The 20,238-nt window shown below is 42.5% G+C and overlaps 2 protein-coding genes across 5 annotated transcripts; one reads left to right on the top strand and one right to left on the bottom strand.

The window, feature by feature from the left end:
- Positions 1-2,351: 2,351 nt before the first annotated feature.
- LOC123180945 (uncharacterized) lies at positions 2,352-17,424 on the bottom strand. Of its 4 annotated transcripts, XM_044593138.1 has the most exons (14): positions 16,792-17,424; positions 16,255-16,313; positions 14,992-15,100; positions 14,263-14,372; positions 13,069-13,137; positions 12,264-12,950; positions 10,795-11,312; positions 10,579-10,643; positions 8,792-8,871; positions 7,932-8,036; positions 3,835-3,974; positions 3,625-3,753; positions 3,292-3,444; positions 2,352-3,012 (listed from the first exon to the last, which is right to left on the bottom strand). In XM_044593138.1, the coding sequence occupies exons 1-14, from the start codon at positions 16,943-16,945 to the stop codon at positions 2,871-2,873; spliced, it is 2,520 nt and encodes an 839-aa protein (XP_044449073.1). In that variant the 5' UTR covers positions 16,946-17,424; the 3' UTR covers positions 2,352-2,870. The 4 variants fall into 4 exon arrangements, with proteins under 4 accessions (XP_044449073.1, XP_044449074.1, XP_044449075.1 ...); XM_044593139.1 differs by lacking the exon at positions 7,932-8,036; XM_044593140.1 differs by lacking the exon at positions 16,792-17,424 and having other exon boundaries at positions 14,263-14,390; positions 16,255-16,319.
- Positions 17,425-17,450: 26 nt separating this feature from the next.
- Positions 17,451-19,095, top strand: LOC123180946 (rubisco accumulation factor 1, chloroplastic). The gene has a single exon (XM_044593143.1). The coding sequence runs from the start codon at positions 17,558-17,560 to the stop codon at positions 18,977-18,979; it is 1,422 nt and encodes a 473-aa protein (XP_044449078.1). The 5' UTR covers positions 17,451-17,557; the 3' UTR covers positions 18,980-19,095.
- The last annotated feature ends 1,143 nt before the right edge of the window (positions 19,096-20,238 follow it).

The following is a 20,238-nucleotide window of genomic DNA, read 5'->3' as shown; positions in this document are numbered from 1 at the left end:
GCATCAAGCCCCGGCTTATGGTCCGTTTGCAGAGGACGCCGGGTTGTTGGGTGGAGGAGTTACCCTCAGTTTTATGGAGTATCAATACTACCCCCAACAGATCGACCGGTTACACGCCTTTCTTCATGGTTTACGGAGCAAAGACGGTTCTCCCTAGTGACATCTGTCACGACTCGCCCCGAGTGGCGGCTTATGTTGAAGCTGATAATGAAAAAGCACGTCAGGATGCACTTGACCTGTTGGACGAGGAGCGTGACCTTGCGGCGGCTCGTTCGGCGATTTACCAGCAAGATTTGCGTCATTACCATAGCCGCCGGGTTAAAACCAAGACCTTTCAAGAAGGCGATTTCATGCTCCGGCCTATCCAGGATCAAACTGATATGCACAAGCTATCCCCACCTTGGGAAGGGCGTTTTGTGGTCAGCAAGAATCTAAACAATGGGTCATACTACCTTATCGATGTTCGAGACCATAAGGACTCACGCACATCGGAGGAGGAGACCCACCGGCCATGGAATATTGCTCATCTTCGGCCTTATTGCACTTGAGCCATTGGCACTTGTGATGTACATATTTATATCAGTGTATATATTATGATGAATATAATAAAGCCGGCATCCCTGATAATTCAGGGCCTCTGTCGTTTCATTTCTCAAAATGTGAGTCTTTATTGTCACTTCATATGATTACTTGGAGGCTTAACGCCCGGTTTAAAGGGACCAAAGAGAGTCTGCTACACAACACAGCTCAAATATATCAAGTTGAATATGCTCTCGGTCCCTGTCCACAGAACATAGCTTTGATAACCCCTTCTTGGCTTGAAACGCTAGGTGTATAACACCAAAGTATTTCAGTTGATCCTGCCTTGTACGTCTGCCACTCCGCCCAAGTAATTCTGGAATGACCCACCGAACTCTTGACAGTCAATCTTATTAAGACCCTGAACTTGTCAAGGTTAAAACGACGGTTGATCATGTGAGGTCCGACTTACAAAGTTTGAAGGATTAGCTCGTAGCTGTGCAAGCCCATGAAAAGCACTTGGGTTTTAGGCCTGGCCGCCTATGAAAGCCTTGTTTTCTGGGTTTTTTATTTGAAGGTTCTTTTCTGAGGTTTTTCTCTTGTGACATGTTGATACATGATTGGAAACTGATGACGGCTATCATGCGCTATCATGCCTTATGGTTCATATTATGAATCTCAACACATGAGCAGGTGGTTCTCTCTCAGAAAATGAATGGTGAAAGTTGTGTTTCGTTCTGATGGCTCTCTCTTGAGAGTGAGTGGTGATGGAGGGGTATAAATAGGCAACACAAAAAATCCAACAGTTACAAGTCTTTGACCTAACTCGGTGGCACCGATATGAAAATCTCGGTGAGACCAACTAGTGCAAAAGACTTGACCGTTAGCGTTTTTGGTGAGATTGATTATACCATCTTGGTGAGATTGAAGTGGCTAGGGTAGAGTCGCGCTTCGGTAATTCTGATTGTTTTGCCTCGGTGATTCCGAAACAAAGCGACTTCATCACAGAAACTTGGCAAGGCCTTCTCGGTGAGACCGAGAACCAATTCGGCCAGACCTAAATGTTAGGGTTTTGGCTGTGGCAGTAGAATGATTATATCGGTGAGTCGAGGGTAGATAGTATCAGTGGGACCGAAATGATGATTTAGGGTTTGAACATATGTGATTGTGCGAAAGTGATTGAGGATTTTTGGAGCAATATCACTGAGCACTTTGAGTAACAACCTCATCAACACTACCTCATCCCCTTTTAATAATATTGGCTTTTTCAAGGGACTCAATGTGATCTTAGATCACTAAACAAAAAATGTAGAGTCTTGGGGTATCCACATCTTGTTCTTCACACTTTGAGGGGTCCACATCCATTAGTCCATGCCATGCCAATCATTGATCTTTTTTGAAATCTATTATCAATGTTCATTAGATCAATGATATATATGTTGTTATTAATTACCAAAACCATTCGAGGATTAGTTGCACTTTCACTTTCCTTCTCGTTGCTAGCATCTTCATAGATCAGATCTTAGGTGTTTCATAGGAATTTTTGTTTTCCATACAACATTCCCATAATGTGTCATGCTTGTCAACTTATATACTCCCTTCGCCCCGAATTAATTGCCTTAGATTTGTCAGATACGGATAGTGTTAGGTACATCGATGTCTACACAAATCCAAGACAATTAATTTGGGGCGGTCTAACATTATATTATTTGTCTTGAAAATACAAACAAAAATTCAAATTTTATGCTTTCTACTTTTCATTACAACTCTTTAACCAAATACAGGAGCAAAACCAACCCATTATACTTTTTGCCTACTACCAAACACTAGAATGAAACCGACCCGGTCCACTAGAATGGAACCATTTCATTACATTGCATTTGGTTCGCCAATCAAAGACACCCCAAGATCATCCCTGTACTTTGTACACCCCACCCATCAATACAATCAAGCACGAAGGAGTTTTACATCCACCGAGAGTGCATGAACCTGGGTACCCTTGCCTACTTGTTTTCCACCCATATCATCCGACTAGCTGTGACACCCAATCGAGTGATCTGCCTAGTTCCTAATCAATGTTTTCCCTGCACCATGCTATCTACAATTATTATGTGATGCAGGTGACAACCAATTTACATGTAGTCCCAATATCCCTCAAATAATTGTTACATCCCAAATTGCACGGAAGCCATATATGTACGTACAAATTTACGGTATAATGAGGCTTGCACATGCATATCCTGCCAGAAAGAATCTGGTATCAAGCTCTTCGCTGTAGTAAGATAAGACCTTTGTCCATAGATCTCTAGTTTGCCACCAGAAGGTATGGAGCACAGTTCTCCCGATACTCCTTAGGTCTGACTTGACTCTGTCGTTGGCAAGGTATCTTGCCTCGTCAACTCATAGGTTGTCTCCGGACTATGATTCGTAGTGTTGACACGCATTGAACATAAGAAGAAGAATGAAGATGTGTAGATAGTTATGTGCCACATACTGCAGAGAAAACAATTTTCACCTTAGTTCGTTCATAGTAAGGATAAGAATATACATCAAATGTGCTGGTACAAAAGCAGACTTTCTTCAACTAAGTGTGTTCGCTCTATATTCAAAATGCATTTTTTGTGCTTCAAGATGATATACATCATGCTACAAAATGTGCTCTAGCAAAACTTAGTACTCCCACCGATCCATATTACTTGTCGCAGCTTTAGTACAACTTGTACAAAAAATACATGATGTAGCATTTTCAATACTGAAGAAATGATTCCATACCTGTGCCAAATCCAATAGCTACTATTTGATTCTAGCTTCCAGCTTAAAGCTGCAAAAGATAATGTAATGAGACCAAAAAGTAAATACAGCCAACGGAACCGCTTGTTCAGCATCTCCAGAGTATTCCAGAACAAAGCCGCGAGGTTTGGCCATCTGTAAGAAAGAACAGCAATGGGAAAAATGCATCAGCCAACCAAAGGAAATAATGGAGACACAATTGCTATAACCTAAACACAACAGTGTTAGCATGATGTGTGCATGTGAAATTAAGATACAGAGGATACAAAAATTAGCTGCTGACATATATTCATGAAACTATGAATGCAAGCACACCTATGGGGCACATTGAGGTTAATTCGCCACGAGCAGCATACAAATCTTCGTGCGGTAGAGAATTCCAATATCCATCCAATAAGCAGGCCAAATGAACCAATAGCAATGACGATACCAATATTGGCAGATCTGAGATGGTAACTATCATACATTGATGCACCCAGTGTCCATGATACTCGATCAAAGAAAACTAAGCAGTGACTTCCATACCTGGTGGCACCAGTTGCAGCTAAAATAGCTGTCAGAATAAACACAGCAGTATGCATTGCTCGCTTTGAAGCTTCTTTAATTGTAGCCATATATATGAATGTACCAACAACAGCCATGAATGAAAGCCAGAAGTCCAAAAACTGAAGCAAGACAGTCCAGTGGTCATGGCCAATGATGTATCAGAAGTATTTCAAACAGGCAAAACTTATTATGCGACACACATTTTGTCGGCTTTAGCTCAAACATCGCAAGAACGTGATTTTGCTGATAAGGCCCACAATTGTGATGGCCGTAAACACTATTAAGAGGTCATGGAGGGTGGGCCAGGGAGATTTTACAGTGTACGGGCTGAACAGAGAAACAGCAAAGGACATGATTTTTTTTTCGAGAAAACGCAAAGGACCTTTGCATTTCATTCATGGAAAAGGTAGAACAAGCCTCCTAGGAGGTGAGAGGTAAAGTGTTATACCATACAACCAAGGCATTGCATTCCCAGTTTTCCTCTACTCTAAATCTACTTAACCCATCTGTACTAGAATACACGGCCTGCTAGAGAACTGCGTAAGTTATGCTTTATGAATATATCAATCATGACATCAAGATTCCCAAAGGGTACTATAAAGGTTAACTCAACAGATGGAGCACATGAGGTCGCATATAATTGTTCTGTGGTGAGAACTTTCTCAACCACTCGTAAGTAGGTTTGTACTGGACTTTCGGCATGTGAAGGTCAGATGGGCATGGGCCCTGTGGCCGGCTGGAACAACATTTATGCGCATTTAGGATGGCGTGTGATAGAGATGAGTTAGTTTATGGACACCACTAACCAGCAAACGTCAGTTTTTAAGCAATCCCAGCGAACGCCCTTAGGACCCGCAGATACCGATCGAACGCATGTCAATTACTCTGTGCAGTGTGGCAATTTTTGTATTTTTTGTACTAAACAGCAATTTTTGCTTTAGAGCATGGCAAATCCCTTGCAACATCATGGCAATTTTATCTGTTTTCGCATGGCAATTCTGGGCGTTCGCTGGAAAATCTTAAGAATCTGGTGTCAGTTTTTAAGCATTTCTGTAGTTCATTAACTACTTGGATACAGCTGTAGCTCTTAAGCTCCGTTTGGAAGTCCGGTATTGGGACCAAACTGGGCGTAAAATACAACACCAAACAAATTATTGTCCTAGCTGCAAAATGGAAAGTCCTAAAAAAAATGCAAAATGGAAGACACAATGACAGTGAAAATTGTTACTAAGAATTTGTACATCTGATTGAATTTCTAAAATTTGTTCTCCTGGTTGACTGCTGTGCTGCAGCCTGTATATCATTTCCATGTTAATTAACAGCATGCAGTTCTTCGTGTGCTTAATTACTTAATTATCTAATGAAAGGAGATTTCAACAGTTTTGTTCTTAGATGTCGCAGTTGTAGCAAATCTTGGTAAAAAATAATTTTGTTCTTTTTGTAAAAGATCATATATTTTTCATCTCAGATGCTGCATATATTTTCTACTTATGTTTTTGTTCTGAGCTTTTTGGGTTTAGCCTTGTGTCTTCACAGGGAACATACATTTAAAATGGAAAGTGCTAATCTGGATCCTTAAATTTGGTATAGTCTAATGTTTCTTGAATTGTTTTTTCAAACTAAAAGGAATACACATATATACCATACCTTATTTGCCTCAGTTTATTCAATGGCAGACGCCTCTCTTGCAAATGTTGTTTTCATTTTTTTTAGAAAAGGAGGATCACCCCCGGCCTCTGCATCAGAGTGATGCATCAGAGTGATGCATCATGCATGCAGCTCCACAAATGTTGTTTTCATGGTGCCAAATGTTGTTAAATATGTCAATGAACTCTAATTTTGTTTGTGTATGTGTCAATGGATGGTTTGGTTCGGCATTTTCTGTCTTTTTCTCTCTCCTTCAATTTGTTGATCCTTTAACTGACACTGATGTTATTGCTCTGCGGATGATCACTAATCGACATTGATTTTTCAGTTTTCTCATGGGCGGTATTGGGTCAAAGAGCACAATGGATGATGCCTACATTTGCTGTGACAACTTGTTGCAAGATTTGGACTTGAAAGTTGTGAAAGACACTCATTTTATGGGGCTGTTTTTATTTCTAATGTATCAGGATCCGATACTTGATGCTTGGAATATTTATTAACTAGTTTTAGCAAATTCATGATTGGAGAAACAATGTCATGAGAGTTTGTATTCAGAGAGGCATTTCATGTGTTTATCAAGTTTGTACTGAGAGACATTTCCTGTGTACTTGTGTGATCTCTTGATGTTGCTCCTCCCAGCAAGGAGGTTTTACTGTCCACTGAAACACCATCTCACAATGGAAAAAAAATCCACTGTATACAGCGGATTGTAGTGCACAATAACTTAGAAGGGTATCTTGCTTACAGCGTCTACAAGATTGTGGGTTTCCCAAAGGGGTTCTTTGGATATGACTGGTGGTACATAGTTGCAGTAGTATAGCTGCATATGATGTACACGGACATGGAAATCTGCTAGATCAGGAGAGACCTTAGGTCTGAATTATCTTTGCAACATGTGGATCAAGTTAGTCATCCTACATGGACTAGTGTGCTACAGTTTTTATTAATCAATCAATCAAAAATCAAAAGATTCCAATAAGCCTCAAAGCCTCTCTTCCACAACAGGTACAAGCCCTGCCTCTGGAATGAATAGGGCAAGTGCCCTATCCTTGGTCTTCGGACCTTAATTCTTCTCAAATCCCCCTGTTCTGGACCAAGGTCCATAACAGTACCTCACTATAAAATGCTTGTCCCTCCATGTTAAACCAATTAATCGCCATGAAAAAGGGTGCACTAGCATCAACCAGGAAAAATAATGCTGCATTCACTTCTATTTGTCACAACGAAACTGCCATCATGTTCCTTACTTCCAATTTCATCCATCAGCTTTCAATTTATTAGGATTGCATTAAATAAAAAAATTGCGTATCAAAAGGTTTTAGACTTAGTAGAGCTAAAACCGAGTACACGAGGTCGGTTTTAGTACTACTAGGCACGAAGAGGAGGTTAGCCTTGATGGGCAGGTGGTGCCTCAGAAGGACACCTTTCGATACTTGGGGTCAATGCTGCAGAAGGATGGAGATAACAATGAAGATGCGAACCATCGAATCAAAGCCGGATGGATGAAGTGGCGCCAAGCTTCTGTCACAAGAGAGTGCCACAAAAGCTAAAAGGCAGGTTCTATAGGACGGCAATTCGACCCGCAATGTTGTATGGCGCTGAGTGTTGCCGACTAAAAGGAGACATGTTCAACAGTTAGGTGTCGAGGAGATGCGCATGTCGAGATGGATGTGTGGCCACAGAAGGAAGGACTGGGTCCGGAATGAAAAATACGAGATATGGGTAGCACCGATTGAAGAGAAGCTTGTCCAACATCGTCTTAGATGGTTTGGGCATATTCAGCGCAGGCCTCCAGAAGCTCCAGTGCATAGCGGACGACTAAAGTGTGTTGATAATGCCAAGAGAGGTCGGGGTAGACCGAACTTGACATAGGAGGAGTCCGTAAAGAGAGATCTTAAGGACTAGAGTATCACCAAAGAACTAGCCATGGACAGGGGTGCGTGGGAACTTGCTATCCATGTGCCAGAACCATGAGTTGGTTGCGAGATCTTATGGGTTTCACCTCTAGCCTACCCCAACTTGTTTGGGACTGAAGGCTTTGTTGTTGTTGTTGTTGTTGTTGTTGTTGTTGTTGCTGCTGCTGCTGTTGTTGTTGTTGTTGTTGTATCGATGTTATTATGATACAGTAGAAGCCTATGCGTTAGGATACATCAATGTTATTATGTAAACTAATTAGGTATACATGATTGCACGAGTTCATGCACCGAGGGCCTGCATGCTAAAAATATATATTCATTGGATGCAACTACATGTAAACTTGTAAATTATGCTCGTGTTCCTCTTGGGCCTTTTCCTAAACTGAGTTGACTGTCAACCAGAAGGTGCAAGGTGGTCTACCTCGTATTAGAATAATAATACACATGGCCATGATACTTGGTCCAATAAATGTCAATGATATGTAAACTAGCAGTATGTGATGAGCATCTTACCTGTAATACACGAAAAGATAGTATGCACCAGGTGCCCACATCACATGAATGGTACAAAGCACTAGAAATTCCACTAGACGTGTAAAGAATCCATTCGGCGAACGCCTAGGTGGCAATGGGAAAAAGGTTACCATGTTATTGAGCAAATTTACTCCGTTTATATAAAAATAAAACTCAAATTTAGCTTTTTGAATGTGGAGAATATTTTAAAAATATCAAGATATAATAATATGGAACTAGTTTAGGCACGGTTTTGCAGTAAGACAATCTAGCAGCTTATCAGTCATTTCTCATTTGGGACCTACTACATCTATTTGAGTTAACAATCATGTTATTCTCCCTAACTCCATAACTTGCAGAATGTTTTGCCTCATAGTTCAACATGAAACTTTATACTTTACTCGTGTAGTCGTGTATATATTCCTATTGGATCATAAGATGCTTGTTTTGAAAATGAGATGAAGACAACTGACCGCACAAAGGCCTTCATTCAAAATCTGACAGGTCATTCAACAATTTTATGTTCAACCAGAGATAGCACTTCTGTGTAGTGACTAATGAACTACAAATAATCCCCAAATGATAAGACAGTTTCCTTACACCAGCTGATAGATGTAAATAAAATAGTAAATTGCAATGAGGATCCATAAAATTGCAAAGTACATATCTAGGTCATCAAATTTAAGTAAATGGTTTAACGAATGTCCAGAAGTTTTTCCCTATTTTCCAAAAAGGCACATTTTTTGTTGGCTAATCCCCCCTCACTGAAGAAAGGGAAGAACCGCGGACCAGTAGGCAAAATATCATACTTATTAAGGTTTTTTTTTCAGTCCATCATGCTAGTAGAAGCACAAGTATACCTTTTGCCGGAGGGCCCAGAAGGCAGGTAAAATTGCTGCAGCATTTGATGCGATTAGAAAGACAGACTGCCTGATGTGCCCTGCATTTAGATATAACCAATATTATACAGAAATTTAATAATTTATTGCATAGATGTAAAATGATGCATCACAACTTGTCAAAAGGGTGATATTCATTGCATAAAGTAACACATTCTCCTTGAAAATAACCTGCAGCCTGCATTGATATGTTACAACTAGGCACATGCTGGTTCATTATTTCTTGCATTTTGATCCTCAAATGAAGTTTACTTAACACAGTTTATCAACATGCGAGTCCATTGTAGAATCAGATAAAAGAAAATGGATTAGACTTACTGGCCAAGATAATTACAGTCTGAATAGTCAGCTATACAACTGGACCTTGCGCAATGACTGCGTCGTCAATGGCACCGCACCTGATTGCTCAGCTTTAATTGACTTGATCCTGTGTGAAGCCAAGCTGTGGATGCTCGCTGGAGCTAAACCAACTCTCCCGTGTTCAGCTCACCCTCTCTACCTCGAGTCTGGTTCTAACAGTTTAGAGGTTTTGGGTTTACTTCTTTCTTTTGCTTCGCCTAGGTTGCCTTTTTGCGTTTTGCTTTTGGTTTCAATTTGTAAACCTTATGACGCCTTCTTCTACAAAATGAAACTCAGCCATATGTGTGCTCGAGAAAAAAAAACTTTACATCTGGCAAGTTTTCATTTTGTTGCCATCAACTTATGAGTATTCTGTGGACAGCGTTCAGAACTAGAGTGAGGCACATAATAAGAATCTACTCGTTACATCAAACCGTTTCTTCATTGGATGATATATTATGGGGCTGTATGGATGGGAGCCATGAGCTGCCCTTCCAAAATATTGGTCGTTGACCAGACATTGCTGCACGTTTGGTTGGGCACCAATTATTTGGTATGTCCAGCCCACCTCACTCCCTCCAGTTCATTTTTTTCCAAATCTTTGGCGCGTCGTGGGCGGAGGATTCCTCCACTGATTATTTGGCTTGCCCATAGATTGGCAGGGCTGGCTGTAGCGCAATGCAAACAGCCCCTATATATCCTACCACCCAGTGGTAGTTACCCTCACGTCTCATATACTACCATGTGGTAGTATATACACTACTTTATCATTCTAGGTATGTTCATATACTATATCTAAGATTTTTCAAAGCGAGCTATATGAAAATACTGCATGTTAATCCATAGTTTTTACTCATATTTCAAAAATACCTTCATATTTGTATGTATAAAATAATATACAAAAATACCTTCATGCGAGTTTGTATATATACTGCCAAAACATTCTTACATACTACATACTACACGTACATACTATCTGGTTTGACAGATTCTACATACAATATACAAAACTCACATGAAGGTAACTGCCACTGAATGGTAGGAAACATTTGGCCTACTTGCTTACTTGTACATGTTATTTCAGTACATTACACTACTATATGGCTACTTGCTTACTTGTACATGTTATTTTATTGAATGCAAACTTCCTAAGAATCAGTTACCTTAGAGTGCCCAAACATAGCACATGTTAATGTTTAAATGATCGAAGAATTTCATACGCACATTTGCAACGTTTCTCTTGATAAATATAAAATGCACTGCCGAGGAAATGAGTCAAAAGACTACATCAATAATTGACTACTAACAGTAGTAGCTGGTTGAAGTATTGTCATCATTTATATGGAGAAGAATCTTCTACTGTAAAATCACTGGCACACTGAAATTTCAAAACTAAACATGAGACTTACCATTAGGTGAAACTAATTCATCACTGCAATCGAACCCACCATGATCACGATCACAAGTGCAGAAGCTGTTGAATGAGAAGAAACAAATCTTTAAGAATTATCACAGTAGCTAGAAACAATTACTTTTTTTTGTTGAGTACTGTATCAAACATTATATACAGGGCATACAAATGCAAATTATCCAAATAGCAGGGGAAACCTTGAGGATTTATTTACCTGTAGAATGTTAACCCGCTTTCATCAACTGAAGCATGACAAACACCTTTCTGATTACAATTTCTATGGCATCCCTGAAGAGATATAGACATATATGTCTGAGAATTTGAAGTATAATTTGGATGCTTGACTCCGAAGCACCAAGTTCCCTCCTTGGCATAGAAAATAGATAGATCCATGTCTGAATCCGTGGAATTCTGTAGCGAATAGAATACTGAACCGTTACTGCTGCTTGTCCTGCTTGCGTAATAATCCCAACTATCATTTGATGGTAGACCACCATATTTTGAGTACAGCTCATAATTCAATTCTTTATCTGACTTTAGCTGGACATGAATAAGTGCACCTGCTGAACCTTGGGGAACATCCAAAAAGAAATAAGTCCATGCAAATTGCTCAAAGGATGAGTTGGTTAAGAACTTTTCGAGCGAGAAGTGACTATATTCCAGCAATGCCCTCTCATCAGTAGGAACATAATATGACTCAAAAGGAACAGAAGGATTTCTTTTAGGAACTCTCTGCATGTAAACAATATGTAAATAATAAAGACGCCAAGTGAAGTTCATAGAAACAAAGAGTGCACATACCACTCTCAAAAGTCTTAAATTGCAGTAATAACTAAAATTAAGAGATCAATCTAGTGTCCCGCCTTGGGTGGCAACATGCTGGCTTTATCTCAACAGGAGATGTTGAGAATTGCAGCACCATAATAAATAAAATCTACTTTGCAAAAAATAAATGCAAGCACATGAGATTATTGGATAACGTCCAGGATGTATATCCAGTACTCCTTGCATTAAAAAATATATGACATTTTCGAATTCAACATTAATCTGATATTTGCAAGATTGCACAGCATTAGAGAAAAATATTAGAACCCCGACAATAGCAGTGAGATTCATAACATTGGCTAATCCCACAAATGTCGGTGATAAGTAACTATTTTGCTCTTGTTTAGCTTCTCGAACTAATCATTCTGCCTTGATTCATTTATTGTATAATTTTCATGACCAAAAGACAGGAATTACCATGAAAGTAACACATCAGCCTGCACGACAGTAATTAAACAGATTCTAGGCAAACTAAAAATTTCATTTATTTCAAAGATGCTGTAACAGAAGAGAAAGAGGTAAACCCACTATACTTTTAAAGAAGGTAGGCACCATTATTTAGTTGCCACTACACCGTTAACTGGCCAACACAAAGATCGACCCAGTCTTTGCCACGGCTATGTGTATCTTTCTTGTTAGTTAGGTACAAGGCTAAAAGGGCAGCCCGGTGCACGTCATGCAGCCTTTCCCTACATTTCTGCAAGAGGCTGTTTCCAGGACTCGAACCCATGACTTCATGGTCACAAGGCAACAGCTTTACCGCTGCGCCAAGGCTCCCCTTCAGACATCCAGTTAAAAGATGGAAGTGTATGCACTAAAAATCATACAGAATGCATCTCTGTCAATTACTCAACCTACCTGTAGCACATATGCTTCCCATAAACAGTCGGTTCCAGTTTTTCCATTCAGACATCCAGTTACTTGCCAATCAAATGAGAAACAAATTGTATCCAGCATAGGTGCGGTTGTATTTCTCATCTGTGTTTTGTTCAGAATCTCAATTGCGATATACCATCGTCCAATATTTGGCAGCTTTATAACCAAGGGAGCACTGCTAATATCACCTGAATAATCGTGCAAATCTCTCTGAGGTAAGGCGTTGCAGCGCAGATAACAGATTAAGGATGCACTTTGGGATAATCTAAAATTTGCAGCTGTAATTTCAAATTGCAGTGCTTGGTTGACTATATCCAAGAAGTAAAACTTTATATCGCCTTGCCTGAGGCATAGTGAGTCATTTGAAATGGCACAAGTGATCAAATTCTCCACTCCCACTACGCTAGTACTGTTGGACTCGAGTTGATGTCCTATTGGATGGTTCGACCTTGATAAGAAGCTGGTACGTCTAGTATTTTCTTTAGTTTTCAATATTTTCCGGGTGTTGATAGTCAGACCTAGAAGATCTCTTGAGTTGTTATATCTTGAAAACTGAGAACAACCAATAGTTTCAATAGTTTGGTTGCAGTAGGGTCCCCATAGTGCTGAAGTAGGACATCCTTCTACCGTAATGCTAGTGCTCACTGATAGTGCTCTCCCTCGGCTAATCTGAAAAGGTATAATTATCAAGATTCAAGTTGTGTATTACGTAATTATGCCACATGGCGGAATTATAAAGTTAATAATTATGCAGCACAGGGCATGCCCTAATCTGGACTGAACGTACCATCTTTGATTGTGTGCGAGCAGGTCCAAGGCCATTAAAGTAACCAATGTACCAAATCCCTGGCGATATCTGCACATACCGAAGGCCAGTACATTAGAAGTCCTCATAATTTCTTAATATGGTGTATAGCTAATACATCAGAAGATAACGTAAATCCCTTGCACTTAAAATTAGGATACTCGGTGCTACACCAGCTTAAGCCTATTGCTGAATAATGTGCAAGTAACGCCAAAGGAGCAACCCATGCTAAGGTTAAACCTTTTGGGCAAAGCAAGGATAGAAACCAAAAGTTAAGATGTATTTGGACCCTGCAGTGTTACACGAGATTACAGATTACCGGTCCATGGTATTTTGCTTCATGCACCAAGAAGTTCAGTCAAAAGCTTAAGCCATTACGGAAAGGTGAGCATACTTCGACATCCCCCCTCTGGTGGAGGCTCCACATGCCTATGCTGTGGACTTGACGGGGGCTGCAATTTATGATCTTAAATTTGCACAAACTAGGTCTCAAAGTCAGAGGACCTAATGGTTCTAATATGTCATATGCCATAATGAGCCAAATGCACCAAGCAGGTAAAAAGCTTTAATCTGTTGTTGGGTAATACTTCAAGTCTTCAATAAATGGAAGCATGCAAGAAACTATCTACATTTCTATTTAAGATTATGTTCTACATTGAGTAATCATACTAGACTCAGTTCTAGTTCCCCAACGGACTACCAGTGTGTCTAGGAGGTGAATATTTCTAGAAAATAAAGCAATTTGAGAATTTTTCATACAATGCTAATGGATAACACAAGTAAATATTAAATATGGTGTCAACAGGCGATTATTGAAACTTGACTTGAAAAAGCACAGGACCGCTAGCACATAGCATGGCTGGATTCAACAAGAATGGCAGGAGCAGGCATTACTTGGTGGTACTGAAACTTGAATTGGATCAAGTGCCATTAAATCCTACTGAAAATTCGCATTCCTCATTATTTAACCTGTTTCTGTACTAGGAGAGGTGAACATCCAAATGTCACCATTAGTTTACATGTGATGCGATATATATATAATAGTACAAGTAACCCGACATGAACTACCGATCCTACATCTTTGGTAGCATTGCTGCAGTTGTTGTGCTACTACAAACAAGGGCCTACGACATATTGCTTTGTAAGTCAGACTGTCAGAGCATCAGGATAATTAACCTGGCCATTTGTTAACACTATAGTTGTGTTCTTCTGAAATGGTATGCACTGAACCAGATTTGATTGGTTATTCGTATTGCCAAAAGATCCAACAGCAAGAAAGTTTGATACTGCAATAAAGAACCTTCCTGTCAAAATTAGTTTAATCAGAAAGTTAAGTGAACACGAAATATTAGGCTAGGATCAAAAGAACATATAAAGCTAACCTGCTAGAAGAATGCTTACAAATCAGTGTCTTTTTGACAAATATACTACTCATCTAGAAGAAACAAGTGGCATGCTACTGTTTCAGAAAAACTACAGACTAGATGGCAGCACAAATATGCTCCTCTTTTTTTTTCCCCGAGAAAAATGGCAGCACAAGATATAGCTATCCAGATGGAAGAAAAATACACACCACTTTATTAGCATCTTAGCTACTTCAGCCTTCACTTTTCATAACTGCAGTATCTTGAAATTTTTATCTATCTGTTACATCATTGTTTTAATTTTCTCACTCATTGCAATAAATTCGTGATGGACTTTCAAGCAAAATAATAGCATCAAATGTGATTGGCTTCACAATAGTTTAGTACAAGTTAGATCTCTTTCAGTTTGAAGACTATGGTCATGAACCGTATATAGCACATCTTTAACTAGTTCACCGCAATTGTGTAGGTATACAAGATTGTTAAAATAGATAAAGTAGTAAAGTATGTCATCACATGAGAAAATGTATATGGCACTCACATAAATTGTCCAAATAATAATCAGATGTATCAGGAATAGGAGGGTTGGCAATCATCAAACAGATGATAGCAAGATCACTTTTCGGAAGATCTCTTAAGTGCTCCCTGGGCTGCATTATTTAAAGAAACATTGAATAAGCTGTGCATAAGTCGGTTTGCACCTATGCTCAAAAATAGGGAATAAACAAGTAATGCTGTTAAAATTTAAAAGGTTCAAAAAACAGAATCTTTCAGCTCACAGTGTCATGCATGAATGCATCACTACCTAGCTTTATTTGAAGCATAGAAGTGTTTTTGTTTCATTCGATCACCACCGCACATACAAAACATCCAGCTACAGTGTTTTTCTACCATTCAGGTTCTACTAACTATCAAATGTAAAACTAAACCAAACCAGTAATTATTTTATGGAAAACTGTAGGACCTATTTGAAATTGATGTAATATTTGTGTGTCCATCGGTATTTCGTACAAATTTGAACTAAATACCGATGCCCACACAAATATTACGTCCATTCCAGACAGGCCAGTATGGAAGACTTAGGCGGTGTATAAATATTTAATGGTGTACAAAATATTTACGATGCTATACAGGGAAGGGGGGGTGTTAAAAACATATCGATCACCCTTCCATCATCGCATTGTCTTGAAAGCATGATATAAACAAGATTGGACTATGTACAAATTGTAGATGGACACTTAAGGCATCTTTCAACTATAGAAATTTTGGAGGATTGGAATGGTGTAGGAAATTTTAATTTAGAACAAAGGAATGAGCATGCAGGAATCTAGTGAAATACCTACAGAATGGCTCAATCCATAGGAATTTTGGAGGGATTTTAACTCGAACATAGACCTCATGGAAAGAATCTTACGTCTAGCATATTTCTAAATAACCATATTTGTAAATTTATGTGTTTGCGTTTCTGCAGCATTCAACAAGCCATTATATCTCAAACCTGTGTTATTCATATCTCTGCATTCCAAAGGCCCTTTATACATAAGCGGTCTCAACATCTTGAAATACGTATGTATAACGTGAACTAGGACGAGCATGAAAAGAACATAATGTCTTTGATTGTTCAGCTAGTATTGCTGTCTGCTAGTGATGAAGCACTTTTTAAGTCACCAACATTGCCACTCCACTCTGAGAAGACAAGCCAGCATAGCTCACCCACACATAAACAAATTACAGTACTATTTTTGTGAGAGAAAAAAAGTACAGTAATATAACTCACAGAAGAAGACCAGAGTCTTTCACTTACAATATCTCTGTCGGTTGCAAAGTTCATGGTGATAGAAGAAAATGATGCCGGCAAGTCAACTGCTAGTAGGGAAAACAAAGATAAAAAAAATCAAACCACGTGGGACAAATTCAGGTATAGTTACTAGATACATGAGACAAATACGAATTATATGCGTCAATTGTTCCTCAATGGGAAAGAAATACGTATTTAACAAGCAAACACTCAGTGGAGCAGGCAAAGTAAAACCAGAGGCATAGGCGTTGAATTTCGAAATTCAAGTAACCCAAACACGGGGCACGTTGAGAAAGAACCCACAACATGTGGTGGCACATGAAAATTCTCCCAGCCCAAGGGTCGGGGCGCGAGGAAATGGTAAACCACACAGAATCTGGTAACAAACGAGCATTTAATCTCCGGAGAAGGATAAAACGAAGAAGAGAGGGATTCGGCGACACAGATCGGTCGCACTATTTTAATACAGTAATATACGAGTAGTAGTATATAGTAACAATAACTTAAACCCAAGCAGGCAGCAGCAGCGACTCAATCTCTCACCGCGCAGGTAGGTCCAGTCGTAGGGCCTGAGCGAGAGCTTGGGCTGGGCGTAGCTGGCCAGCACCACCGGCTGCGCGGCGCAGCCTCGGGGTCCCGCCGCCAACCCCACGACGCCTAGCGTCACCAGCGCCGCCGCCCACCACGGCGCCGCCATGGGAGTGGGATGGCGCACTGCACGCGACCAGGCCCGCAAGTCCACAACCACCTGCCACCGCAGCACAGTGCACAACAACAAGGCGTGAACCCTACGAGCTCTAAACCCTCGCGACTGCTGCGGAGATCGGGAGACTGGAGGAGGAAGAGATGAGAGGAGGAGAGGGTTGGGCTTTCAGTGTCTAGTATTTTTTTTTCCACAAGGCCTTTATTCTTCTTGTACCGCTACCGCGTGGGGAAAAGGAGGTGGGGGAAAGCGACGGCGAGGGAGTACCACTAGTGGCACACTACACTAAGTCTCGGTCGCGCTAGTTTATACGGATTTAATCCCTTCCTAGGCGGATGTTCGTGACCCTAAACCCGGTGTTTATGGCGGTAATCAGCTCCGTTCCGATAGTATTTTTTTTCTCTTTGAAGGTAAGCACAGGCACGGGCTGGGAACGAGTGGACATGGCGCCGTTCTGGTGGTTAGATGGTGCCGCGCTTGAATTTGGCGGGCCGAATCAACGACTTAACAGAACCCCGTTCCTCTTTCGTCCCCTCCCCGAGACGAGAGCAGATGAGATAAGCTCCCCTGCTTCCGCTGCGCTCCTCCCTTCACCTTATCACCACCATGCTCTCCGTCTCCCACCCCCACCCGGCGGCCTCTACCGGCCCGCGCCACCGCAAGCCCCTCTCCACCGCCCACCACCGCCGGCGTCGATACACCTACACCATCGCCGCACTCATCCTCCCCGGAGGCGGCGGGCCCCGGGGCAGCCCCCCGAACGGCGGCAAGCTCATCCTCCCCGGCAGCGGAGGCGGCGGCGGGGGCCGCGGAGGGGGAGGCGGCGGTGGAATGCTCCCCCGCACCCCGCCACCGACGGCCCCGCCGGGCCAGCTGTACCAGCCCTTCCACCCGCCGCCTAACCCCCTGCCCGAGACTTACCGCAACCTCGACCTCACTGAGCGCCTCGCCGTGCTCCGCGACCGCATGGGCCGCTGGTACGAGTACGCGCCCCTCATCTCCTCCCTCTCCCGCGAGGGCTTCACCCCGGCCTCCATCGAGGAGGCCACCGGCATGTCCGGCGTCGAGCAAAACCGCCTCGTCGTCGCCTCCCAGGTCCGCGACTCCCTCATCTCCGACGACTTCCCCGACGATCTCCTACACTACTTCGACTCCTACGGCGGGCCCGACCTCCTGTACGAGCTCCGCTTCCTCAACGCCCGCCAGCGCATCGTCGCCACCAAGCACACCATCGAGAGGCGCCTCGAGTCCAAGGGCGTGCGCGAGCTCGCGCGCTCCATGAAGGACTTCCCGCAGCGCCGCGGCGACGAAGGATGGGACGCCTTCGACAGGCACTCCGCCGGCGACTGCCTCGCGTACGCGCGCTTCCGGCTGTCGCGGGAGGCCATCGCCAACGAGGACCGCATCCCCGAGCTGGAGCGCTCGCTCGACGTGGTCGAGACCGAGTCGGCCAGGGCGCGGGTGGAGCTCGAGATTGAGAGGGCCATCAAGAAGGCCGCCGGAGAGGAAGTGGAGGAGCTCGAGGCCGAAATCGACGCACGGCCCGCGGTGCCGGTGGTGCGGCTCATGTACGGCGAGATCTCCGAGGCGTCCATCGTGCTGCTGCTGCCGGTGGTAAAAGAAACAGACGGCGTCAAGGCCGTGGACCTCGCGCCGAGGAGGAGCCAGACGGACGCGGACCTCGGCATCGTGGAGGTGGACAAGGGGTGGGCGCGCTGGGCGGTGCTGCCGGGCTGGGCCCCCGTCATGGCGGTGGCCGACGAGGCGGTGGTGATCGAGTTGGCGGACGGGCGGGTGCTGCCGTGGCGGTCGGCGGAGAACGAGAGAGTGCTGGTGGTGGCCGACCGGAAACGGAAGGAGGTGGTGGACGAGGGGATATACGTGCTGGAGAAGGGAGGGAAGCTAGTGGTGGAGAGGGGCAAGAAGTTGTTGGAGGAAGGCATTAGCCAGGCCGCCGCGGAGGTGGTGACCGTCGTCCGGCCACCCAAAGACGAGGAAGATATCATCGTCGGCGACGAGTGGGACTAAAGAGTTTTAGAGAGGGTTTTTGGCACATGCTTTCGTTTTCGTTTTCGTTTGGTAAAAAAGTTTCCCCGCTTCTCTTCACAGCAGTACATGAATAACAGAATGCAATTTTCCTTCTTTGTTCTCCAAGTCATAGGAAAATTGGCAGGTGCAGTGCTTTAGTATTAAACAGGTGCAGTGCTTTAGTGCTGCTACTGCTGTCAGTGCTTATATTTGCTGAAATCAGCTGGTTAGATACACCCATATTATTCACAAAACACGATTTATCAATTGCGTACCTCCATCTTATGTACCCGGACGAGTATTTGAGTCCCCGAGTCTGAATCAAAGATAAGACGGCGCAACAATGATATTACTCATATTAAGGAGGCCGAATGGATTCAGCGGTTCAGACCCACATGCCACTCCTTAATGTTAGCTCTAAGATTTTCATCAAAGTGGCTACGAGTAGGTTAAACTCGATAGCTGACCATGTTGTCCGTCCTCTCAAACGGCCTTCATGCAAGAAGGGAATATACTAGATGGCGTAGTAATCCTGCATGAGACCGTCCACGAGATGCATCAAAAAAATGAGTGGAGTGATATCTAAAATTGACTTTGAAAAAGCCTATGACAAGATTAGGTGGTCTTTCCTTCAACAGACCCTAAGGATGAAAAGTTTCTCCGATAAATGGCACCAGTGGATCCACAATTTTGTAACTGAAGGTAGTGTGACCATCAAAGTCAATGATGATGTAGGCCATTAGTCTCACACAACAAAAGAACTACGGCAGGATGACCCCATGTCTCCCATGTTATTTAACACCGTTGCTGACTGTTAGCTATTCTAATTGAGCGCGCCAAGCAGGACGGCCAGATTGCAGGAGTAGTGCCACACCTTATGGAAGTAGATGGTGGCCTCTCTATTTTACAATATGCTAATGGCACAATTCTTTTTATGAACATGATCTGGACAAGGCTCGAAACCCGAAACTCTTGCTTTCAGCGTTTGAGCAAATGTCGCGTCTCAAAATAAACTTTCATAAAAGCGAATTATTCTGCTTTGGAGAAGCCTTGAGGCAGAGGCTGGTTATGCTAACCTTGGTTGCACACATGGCCAATTCCTGATTAAATATATGGGAATACCGATTCATTACCGACGCCTCACCATTGCAGAGTGGAAGCATGTAGAGGAGTGTCTAGATAAATAGTTGAGCAGTTGGAAAGGTAAACTGCTCTTAGTTGGAGGATGGTTGGTTTTGATTAACTCTGTCCTCACAAAT

Source organism: Triticum aestivum, chromosome 1D, assembly GCF_018294505.1.
Source record: "Triticum aestivum cultivar Chinese Spring chromosome 1D, IWGSC CS RefSeq v2.1, whole genome shotgun sequence".
NCBI classification, from domain to species: Eukaryota; Viridiplantae; Streptophyta; class Magnoliopsida; order Poales; family Poaceae; genus Triticum; species Triticum aestivum.
This window is presented reverse-complemented; position numbering and strand designations above follow the sequence as displayed.

Bases quoted from the DNA above. Each gene is read 5' to 3' on its own strand.
- LOC123180945 (XM_044593138.1), bottom strand. From the start codon at position 16,945: ATGGCGGCGCCGTGGTGGGCGGCGGCGCTGGTGACGCTAGGCGTCGTG. The intron at 13,138-14,262 runs GTTAATTATCCT...CGGTATGTGCAG, and splicing joins TAGTGTTAACAAATGGCCAG to ATATCGCCAGGGATTTGGTA. The intron at 12,951-13,068 runs GTACGTTCAGTC...ATACCTTTTCAG, and splicing joins CTCGCACACAATCAAAGATG to ATTAGCCGAGGGAGAGCACT.
- LOC123180946 (XM_044593143.1), top strand. From the start codon at position 17,558: ATGCTCTCCGTCTCCCACCCCCACCCGGCGGCCTCTACCGGCCCGCGC.